This window comes from Crocodylus porosus, unplaced genomic scaffold, assembly GCF_001723895.1.
Source record: "Crocodylus porosus isolate Cpor-Errol unplaced genomic scaffold, CroPor_comp1, whole genome shotgun sequence".
NCBI classification, from domain to species: domain Eukaryota; kingdom Metazoa; phylum Chordata; order Crocodylia; family Crocodylidae; genus Crocodylus; species Crocodylus porosus.
In genome coordinates this window covers 4,600,916-4,610,820 of record NW_017728938.1, presented here as the reverse complement: position 1 = coordinate 4,610,820, position 9,905 = coordinate 4,600,916, and the positions used below count along the sequence as shown (strand labels likewise).

At 52.4% G+C, this 9,905-nt stretch overlaps 2 protein-coding genes across 5 annotated transcripts in view; one reads left to right on the top strand and one right to left on the bottom strand.

Annotated features, from left to right (window-relative positions):
- Positions 1-3,976, top strand: GMPPB (GDP-mannose pyrophosphorylase B; the record flags this gene model as incomplete). The annotated part of the gene is made up of 6 exons (XM_019547389.1): positions 1-174; positions 344-502; positions 944-1,022; positions 1,411-1,538; positions 3,112-3,294; positions 3,741-3,976. Coding segments are annotated over 6 exons (855 nt in total), but the record flags the coding sequence as incomplete, so codon positions are not given.
- Positions 3,977-5,295: 1,319 nt separating this feature from the next.
- The window catches only part of RNF123 (ring finger protein 123), a 170,791-nt gene continuing 166,181 nt past the window's right edge, over positions 5,296-9,905 (bottom strand). For all 4 annotated transcript variants that reach the window (XM_019547488.1, XM_019547486.1, XM_019547490.1 and 1 more), the window contains 2 exons: positions 6,017-6,102; positions 5,296-5,645 (listed from right to left, as the gene is read on the bottom strand). In XM_019547488.1, coding sequence (XP_019403033.1) covers positions 5,546-5,645; positions 6,017-6,102 — 186 coding nt within the window. In that variant the 3' untranslated portion in view covers positions 5,296-5,545. The remainder of the gene's footprint in view (positions 5,646-6,016; positions 6,103-9,905) is intronic.

The window sequence follows — 9,905 nt, the reverse complement described above, 5'->3', positions numbered from 1 at the left end:
TGGGCGCCGCTGAGCCGCGCTGTGCCCACAGCCGGGCCCCTGGCGTTGGCCCGCGAGCTGCTGGCCGAGGGCACCGAGCCCTTCTTCGTGCTCAACAGCGACGTCATCTGCGACTTCCCCTTCACCGCCCTCCTGCGCTTCCACCGGCACCACGGCCGCGAGGGCTCCATCGTGGTGAGTGCGGGGCTGCCGGCCCTTCCCTCCCGAGGGGCAGAGCGGGCACCTGTGGCTGCGGCTGCATCGCCTGGGTTTCCAGGGCCGAGGAAGTGCCCGTGTGGCAGGGAGGGGCGCAGAGGCGCTAGCTCTGCACGGGGCTGCCCAGGGGTGACTCCGAGCCTCGCAGGTGACAAAGGTGGAAGAGCCGTCCAAGTATGGCGTGGTGGTCTGCGACGCGGAGACCGGGCGTATCCACCGCTTTGTGGAAAAGCCGCAGGTGTTTGTGTCCAACAAGATCAATGCTGGCATGTACATCTTCAACCCCAGCCTGCTGCAGAGGATCCAGGTAGGCGGCTGGCCGCCAGCAGCAGCAGCAGCCACATATTGGAAAGAAATGGGGGAGCAGAGGGGGAGGGAGTGGATCTCCTGGGGTTATGTGCATGCGAAGCAGGGGAAGATGGCAACTGAGGAGGACAGGGGGGCTGCACTTCCAGGGCAATAGGAAAGGCAGCACTTGGTCACTCCAGCAAACTAGCCTTGCTGAGGAGCCAAGGGGGTTGGTAGGAACCAGTTCTGCTCACATGGTAGATACGTGAGGATGTTTAGCATCTCTGGGGGGCTGAAAGCTGCGTATTCACAGGGTGCGTTGGTGAAGAGCAGGTCTTAGACTTGATAGGAAGGTGGGGAAGGCTAGGAATCTGGGAGCTGTGAACCCATTATCTTTAGTGTCACCTGGGAGTCCTGTGGTGGAACTGGTCTTGATTTGGCCCCATGTGTTCATCTGCAGCTACGGCCCACTTCCATAGAGAAGGAAATCTTTCCAGTGATGGCCAAGGATGGGCAGCTATATGCCATGGAGCTGCAGGGTAAGGGTCCTGTCATTCCCTGGACAGAGGTGGCTCCTCCCCCAGCCTTGTCCTGTCTCAGGGAAAAGGAAATATGTCTTTCTGAAAGCTGCAGTGGCAAGAAACATCCTTGTTCCCTTGCTCTGCTGTAAGGTAAAGGAGTTTCTTTCCTTTTGCCTTGCTTCAGAGTTGTCAGGGTACTCACCCCAAACTGATGTGCCTCTTGTATATAACAAAACTGGTGACTCAGTATCAGATGGGTATTTCTTTTCTGATGGGCTGAGCTGTTGACTTAGCACCAGCTTCAGGTATATGGGGGGAGTCCTCTGCCTGCAGTAGCATCCTGGGGTCTTGGGCCAGCCCTGTGGCATGTGTCTTATGGACTGTCAGTATTGCTCTGTTCCTGCAGGATTCTGGATGGACATTGGGCAGCCTAAAGACTTCCTGACAGGCATGTGCATGTACCTGCAGTCGCTGAGAGTTCAGCACCCAGAGAGGCTGCATTCAGGCCCTGGCTTTGTGGGGAATGTCCTGGTGGTAAGTGCTGGTGAGCTCTGCCAACCACCGCTAGGCACATCACTAGACTAGCGCCTGTATATACCCCTTGCTGTGCTGGGGTAATGGGATATACCAGTCCTTCACCACCCGTGTAGCTGGCCTTGGTGCTGGGGTAGTGAGCTGGAGGAAAAGGAAATACCTGTTTCCCCCTTGACCATCTGTGGAGCCACTTGGGGCATTTCCATCCTAATATGCTCCATCCCCTTGATGAATGCAGAACCAGGAGCAGAGTAACACTGGAGTGATAGCCTCCTATTCTAGGTTGCAGGACAGAAGTTGCTTTGCTACTGTGTTACAGCAGATGATAGCTTTGGCTTTTTCAGTTTTGTTTCACTGATAGATTGGAGGCTGCTGTCTCACTCAGGGTACTGACCCATGACCCCGCATAGGAAACTAGCTGACCTGCTGCACTGGCCTGAGCCTAATCCACCTTTTTATGTGTTCTGGCTGTGTCTTTCTATGGGCATCTGGGCAGTATTGTAAAAGCTGAGACAAGGGTGGCTTTTGACCTGATAACTGGGGGTTAGCTCCAGTGTGGACAGAGAAGGATACTGGTTGTCCATACCAGCATAGTGATGCTGGGATGGAGGCAGTCCCCAGAGGATATCCAGTGGACTATTCTGTATGACTAGGTGGGTTCAGCAGTAGGTCCCACGTACTGTCCAAATGAGGCTGCATCCTGGCTTTATGCATCAAAACTCGCTTTGTCTCTGTATTTTCCAGGTCCTGTTGCCCTTGTATCTTGTGTGTTCTTTTATGCAGTTGCATAGCTCATAGCAGATTTCTGCTTAAGTGCACAGTTTCTGCTGGGTTCCTTTCCCCTGATAGCTTGTAACACTGTAAACCCAAGCCCAACCCCCCAGGATGAGCAGGCAGTTACTCTGGCTGAGCATGCTGGGCAAGGGGCAGGTGCAGCAGAGTAGAACACACCTGTGCTCCTCTCAGCCAGCTATGTACAAGCTGGCATACCTAATCCATCATGTGCATATAGCACTGCACCAAGGGATGGGTCTGCCTAAGGATGACCTGGGCATGCTTGAAGGGAAGGTGGGAGCCTAGGGCTAAGCTTCCCCAGCACTTGTGGACCCTTGTGCCGATCTGCAACATTTCATGTGGTACTTCTCTCTTTTTGCCTGACAGTGGGTGGCAAGTTAATCATTCTGGATGCTTGCCATGCAGGGGCTGTCCCTTAGCTGGCAGGCCCTCAGCTCTGCTCAGAGAAGAACCCATCCAGTAAGCCTGTTGTGGCTGGCTCAATCTAGCTCAGGGTATAGGTGTATTCAGGGCTAAGAAGTGGGACAGAGGGGTCCTCTTTAGCATGATGATACAGACTTTTTAATGGGCAAAATGCCACCCCGTGGTTACCTCTGCTGAGCCAATCTCTTGCCCTCACTATCAGCTCTACCATGCAAAGAAACAGGGCTAGGGCTAGGTTATATTGTTTTGAGAACAGAGCATTAATTCCCTCAGCAGTACAGGCAGTCATCTACTGTGGGAAGAGGCTGCAGAGTGATGGGTGAACCTGACAGCGTCTGCCTCTCTGCTCTTCCAGGACCCCACTGCCAAGATTGGCATGAACTGCACTATTGGCCCCAATGTTACCATTGGGGCAGGAGTGGTGGTGGAGGATGGGGTGCGCATCAAGCGCTGCACAATCTTGAAAGGCTCCCAAATTTGTTCTCACTCCTGGCTAGAGTCCTGCATTGTTGGCTGGAGGTCTTCTGTGGGCCAGTGGGTAAGTACTTGTGTAGGTTGACTTATGCCAACAGAAGGGGCTGGCCCTGGCAGGAAGCCAGGTAGTGAGTGGGTTCACTCGTCAGACCTCTTCCTGCTGGTTCAACTGGCAGTGCAAGGGCAACTCAACAGGAGGCGTGCAAGAAGCACTGTGGCCAGATAAGAGTGCACTGGTCTTCTTGCCCTTAGCCATATTCTTAGTGAGGACCTGGCCTCTTCTCACAAAGGTTTTAAATACAAGTGAGTTTGGTACCCCGGGAAGGGGCAGCCTGGCATCATTCTTGACCCAAGAGTACCTGCATTGCTAAAGATAGTCTTCTTTTGCATGGTGGTGCAGTTGCTGTCCCCCAGCTCAGTGGTGGTGACTGGCTGCAATCTGCAGTAGACTGCCTCTGCTCTGAAAGCAGCACTGTGCTGGATGCATGACCACTGCCCTGTCTTGGCTAGGTGCGCATGGAGAATGTGACAGTGCTGGGTGAGGACGTCATCGTCAATGATGAGCTCTACCTCAATGGTGCCAGTGTGCTGCCTCACAAGTCCATCTCTGAATCTGTGCCAGAGCCACGCATCATCATGTAATGTCCCTGGAGTCCTTGCTGCTGTGCCAGAACAGTCCGAGATTGCCAAGGACTCTCCAGGCCAGTGCACTGGCTGGATTAAATATTTATAGCTCCTTGACTGAACGACTAACCCTTCATTTCTGGCACAGCCCTGTAAAGGACCATTCTCTGACTAGGAACCACGCATGTTGGGAGCTCTCCACCACTGCAGCCGTCAGTGGGCAGGGCCAGGCAGGCAGCTGTCAGCACCCACCTCAGGCTGTACCTTGTCCCCTCCCCCCTCCAGGACTGGAGCCATAGGCAGTCAGGTTAAAGGAGGCAGAAAAATACCAGAAAGCAGGAGCACTTGCTTGTTTACAGCCATGAAATATGGATGATGCTGGGTTAATGGTATAGGCCTGGCTCATACCACTGCTTTGTACTGCTTGCAGCATCTTGGGCAGGGTGCCCTGTCATGTAGGTGGGGTAACAGCTCTTTTTTAAGTGGAACAATACCAAATGCAGTTACAGCCTAACAAGAGATGGTGTGGCTCTGGTGTTGGCTTCTTTCTGCTGCTGTTCCTGTGCCCCTGAGGTAAGGAGACTACACTATCCTGCAGGAGCAGCTGGATGTCAAGTTCCTTCATATTCCATGGCAGTGCCATGAAGCAGTAGCTTGTCTGCAGCTATATACAGAAGAATAATAATTTAATGCTCCATTCCATAGACATAGTGCCCCACTTTAGGGGCAAGTCAAACACAGTACAGATGCACATAACTTAAAGATCCCTACCATGGCTTAGTGCCTGGAATGAGGCTTGCCACAAATCACATGCTATTGCTTATTACATGTCACACACACCACACAGCCCATAGCACTAAGCACCACTGCAACTGAGCCCTAGGTCTGCGCCAGCAGGAACAAGATCTCTGTTTCCTAGACAAAGCTTCCAATAACAGTACGCGACAAAACCAGTCTGCCTGCTGAATCTTTATAGCCTGGGGGCTGGGAAGCTGAGGCTGCTGGTAAGAAGGCTCTCACCTTGGACTATAGGATGATGGCACCTCTGCTTCTCACAGAAACAATGACAAATGAGATGCTGAACTCAGCCCTGTCCTGTCAGGCCCAGAACAACTGGATTAGTAATGACTATGACCTCTACTCCCCAGCAACAACACCCGAGGCCCATTCTTTCCTCCCCTTTGCCCAAATGCCATTGCCGTGGGATGCTTGCTACCTGGAGTTACCTGCTAGCATTTAAGATCCACCAACTCAAACAGGCACTTTCACCTACAAATGGTAATGGCAGCAGGACAGATGGCTGGAGAACCAGGAGGAAACCAGACTTCAGCCTTTGGAGGTTGAATTGGGATTAACCCTACCTAGTTTAGACCTAGCCCCTGGGGTGGCTAGAGCTCTTGCTTTATAGAACAGGCATCCAGAGGAGGGAGGCCCTTATTTCTGATTAGGCTACCAGAGGAAGCTGGAAGCCATAGACCTGGCTCACAGTCCTGCCTCTATAAAGAGCCTACTAGCAGGAGAAGGAAAGCAGGCACTGTGCTAGGCACAGGGCAGTGACTGGGCCTGGGTACAGTAGCCCCTTGGCAACAGAAGAGCTTATAAATAAACCAAAGCTGGGCAGTTGAGCCCTACGGTTAAGTGAAGTGAAAGGGGCCCCGAGGATCTGGCAGGCTCTGCAGTAGAGTCACATGCTAGGAGCTGGCTGGTTTAGTGAAGTCATCTACACCTGTGATGGTGGCCTTGCAAAAGAAGCAGTCCTTGTTGTTCATCAGGTGCTGGTTAATGCAGGCTCTAGAGAGACAAAGCACAAGCTGTCAGGGAGCAGTGTTGAGCCCCTCGTTCCACCCAGATTGTTCCTTGGATGCTTCAGGACAGATCCTGATTCTAGTGTCTGCAGCATGTGTTTGGCAACTGGCATGAGCAAGTGCAGACCAAAACAGGTTCTGCACTGGGCACCAAAGCCTTAGCCCAACAAAGAATATCCAAGAACTGCAGGTTTCCCAAAGGGTGTGGGTCTGGAGTCTCCAGCCTCAGGGCACTTGCACAGGAAGAACAGATGCTGTGGGCAACTGGAAGTGCCCAGGGAAGACTACTAGAGCCGCCATAAGTTCTTAGCTGATCTGGCTATACCCAGCCATTAGGGGTATGATGGGATTACTCACTTGCAGGATTTGTGGGTACATGGCCTGAAGACAGCAGAGATGGGGTGTGCATAGCAGATAGGACACAGATCCTCTTCGCTGGTAGGCTGCAGAGGCAAATTAGAAGTGGTCAAAATGGAGGAAGCACCAGGGTATCAGCTCTGTGCATGCCATGGCAAGCAGCTTGAGCCATTCTCATCATGAGTGCTGGTGATCCTGTTCCTTTCTTGCCCCAGTTTCTTGGCCATGGCCATACAGACCTGTACCCAGCATACCTCCCTGGAAGTGGTCATTGGGCATGGGCAGATCTAGGATTTTGAAACAGACAGTACAGATGGTGTGGCACATCATTGTCAGGGACCCAGGTTTTCCATTTGCCACAGAAACATGGATTTTCTCATCTAAAGAATTTCCCCATGAGTTTCCCCCTTGCAGGCTGGCAGAGCTCCAGTCTGCAGGAGGCTGCTTGGGTCTGGTGAGGGGGGAGTATGTGACAGCCAGGCAGAGGTGGAGAGCAGCTCCAGCAGGTCTTTCCAGGTAAGGTGGGAGGGCAGAACCAGGGGTAAGAGGGGCACTGTGAGGGCTGTGGCTTGGGAGTGATGGGCAAAGGCACTGGCGTATCAGGTCTGCTCAGCGCCACAAAGCAGCAGGCGGGACAGCTGCAGCTGGACCCATGCATTCTGATAAACGAAGGGGCAGGGGAAGCTCTGATTTTCTGTGATTAAAAAACCAAAATCAAACACCAAAATGTAGAAGTATTTAGAATTAATTTTATGATAATGATTTGAGGCACTGGTAGGCTTCCAAATTGCTTTAAAATTGTAAATATATCAATAAAACATTGTGTTCAGCTGAAACCTATACACATATAGTGCTGTTTCATTTTAATCACAGAAAAACACAGATTTGGATGTTTTTTAAATTAGAATTTGGGATTTTTATCAGAATTTTCGATATTTAAACAAAGAAAACCAGGATCCCTGATCATCACATATAACACAACGCATTTTTATCCAGTTGAAGAGAAACTACAAGCCTTACTAATATGCTAGGGGGTTAACACTATATTTTTCAATTTAAATTTAAAGCAAAAACAAATATAACTACTGGAATATGCAGTGATTTGTTAGATTATATATGAAGATTAGAAAAGTCAAGAGTCAAAAGATAGTGTGTCATCAGTCATTCTGGTTAAATGCATGTCTATTATTCAGATTCATTAAATAAAATCTAACCTTGAACATCTTGACAGTGCCTCCAATACTTCACTGAGTTATTTCTACACCAGAGCTAACATTACCAACTGTAAATTAAGGTTTTTAGCTAAAGCCAAAAACAGTCTGTAGGCATGTGACATAGCAGAGACATTACCAGGAACTGCTAAGAGAGCGCAAAACTGCAGAAGAAAGGATAGTTTGAATAGTGGAACTTCAAGACCATTAAAAAGGATAAAGGGTCATTAATACCCGTGGTGTGGAGAAAAAATAACAGGAATCCAGGAGAGGATAATGAGCCATGAATCACAGAATCAGAAGTAGACCCAAGGAACCAGAAACCATCCCTTGCCTGGTTTGGATCGGGAGGATCCTGCCTCATCACATACAATCCATAATTTAGTCTCTACAAAAGACCACCATCAATGCTGACACAACACAGACCTAAAACCCTAACCCAGTGAGTGGTTCCCAAACTGGGTGATGACCCTGAATGGGGTTGCAGAAACAACAGATGGGGCCACGAGAAATAAAATCACTTTAATCCAGGTGTGGGCAAAATATGGCCTGCAGGCCTGATCCAGCCCATCAGGCCATTTCATCTGGCCTGGAAGGCACCCACCAGCTAATTGTACCCTCCCAACCTACATGCTTTGCTTCCGACCTCGGGTGCAGAAGGGCCCAGCCCAGCCAGCATGCACATTTTGGGCAGGGCTGCAGCTGCTGCGGGACCTGCTCAGCTTCCCTGGCATCCCGCTCGCTCTGGGCACCAGGTAAGAAAGTGGCGGGGGCAGGCAGAGGGGAAGGTGCAGCTGGCCAGGGGCAGGGAGCATGGGGTTGGTGGCAGTGCGAAGCCTGTGCCCAGGGGAGCAGCAGGGCAGCAGAGTTCAGGTGAGCAGGATATGGATGTGAGGGAGGGCGAGGAGGCGTGGGGACCCCTCACACACTCTCCCCCCATGGAACACAGCCACCATTGTCAGCAGCAGCAGGCACTTGCGGCCTGCACAGGCACTGCTGCCTTGCAGTGTGTGGCTCCAGCTAGTGCCACACATGGCAAGGAGTACAGCCAGGCCTGCCTGTCTCATTGCACGGGGCTCCTCGCAGTGCACTTGCAGCTCCTGGCACTTGTACACCACCGGGGGAAGCCCCACACAATGAAACCAGCTTCCCCCACGCCTTGTTATGCTATGCTATGTCCCTGGAATCTGCAGCAAGTGGAAGGGAGCCCAACCCCTTGCTTCCCAGTGGAATCCCAGGACTTGTATGGCAGGGGGCAGGGAAGGCAGCCGGCAACATTGCACAGGGCTTCCCCCAGTGGTAAGCAAGTGCTGGGAGCTGCCTGTGCACCACAGGGAGCCCTGCATGATAGAGGTGGGCTGGCCTGGCTGCGGTCCTTGCCACCATGTGCGGCACTGGGTGGAGCTGTGTGCTGCCAGGTGGCAGTGCCTGCACAGGCCATGAGCACCTGCTGCCTGCTGCTGTGGCTGACAACAGGGGCTGTGTGCTATGTGTGGGGGGTTCCTCCTAGCCTCCCCTTTCCTCACATCCCACAAACCCCACACATGTACACCCTGCTCCCACAACCCCCCTGCCCTATCTGTGCCACTATGGCAGCCAAGGTGAGGCACAGCAACAACAGCAGCATGGAGTTGTGCCCTGTACTGCTGTCAGGAGGACAGGGGGCATCTCACCTTGGCGAACATGGCACAGCAGGGCAGGGAGCCCCATGCCTGCAGTGGTTGGCCTGCATTTCCTCCCCCTGCTCACAGCCTCCTCTTCGGTTGTGCCTCCCTCTGGGGGCAGGACAGCTGGCCTCTGCGCTCCGCTCCAGCCACAGCAGCTGCCACAGCAGCTGCTGCCTCCCACAGGTTGCAGCCTGGGCTCACGTGCTACTGGGGCGTGGCAGGGGGCTGCGGGCCCTGGCCCTGGGGCACCTGGGGAGGTGGGGGATGCGAGATAGGAGTGAGGAGCCACGCTGACAAAATGGAGTCATGCAGGTCTCTCTCTAAGTTATGCGGTGTGCATGGCTATGCAGACAAACTCATGCCACGCAGCCAGGCAAGCCTGCATGGTTGCGTGTACCACGCTGCCAAGTAATCCTGCGTGGCTGTGCACACAGAGCAGCTTAAGAGAGAACATGGGTCGTGCTGTGGAAATGGGATCGTAAATGTGGTCATGCTGAGGAAAAGTTTGGGAAGCACTGCCCTAACCTGCAACAGATAAAGAAGTGGAATCAGGGCAGCCAACATCCTGCTTCTATATAATGTTGTCAATACACGCAGTCAAGTGACTCAACACTGCCAGGATAGAAATGTCACTGCCTCTCCCAGGCACTTGGTTTTAAAGTTTGGTGGAGCAGGAATGCACAAGCTCATCCCCCTTGATCTGCCCATCTGCAAGCAGGGAGCAGAAGCAGAGCACAAACCCAGACCACTGCTTTGGGTAGTTTCCTCCTCCAACCCTGTTAAGCCAGTGTAGCAGCAGGATAACAGGTTTTCAATCAGATTCTGTGTCCAGATCCAGGTGGATGGCACCAACCAACTCCAGAGAACCTAAATTGCTACAGATCTCAGTTGCTCCTTACAGTCTGGTCTTGGGCCAAGGTGTGCCTGGTGCAGGACTGGGGTTATTTGCATAGCCAAGGCATGTCCCTCACTTTCCCAGTACCACCCATACGTCCCAACAGGCCACTTACC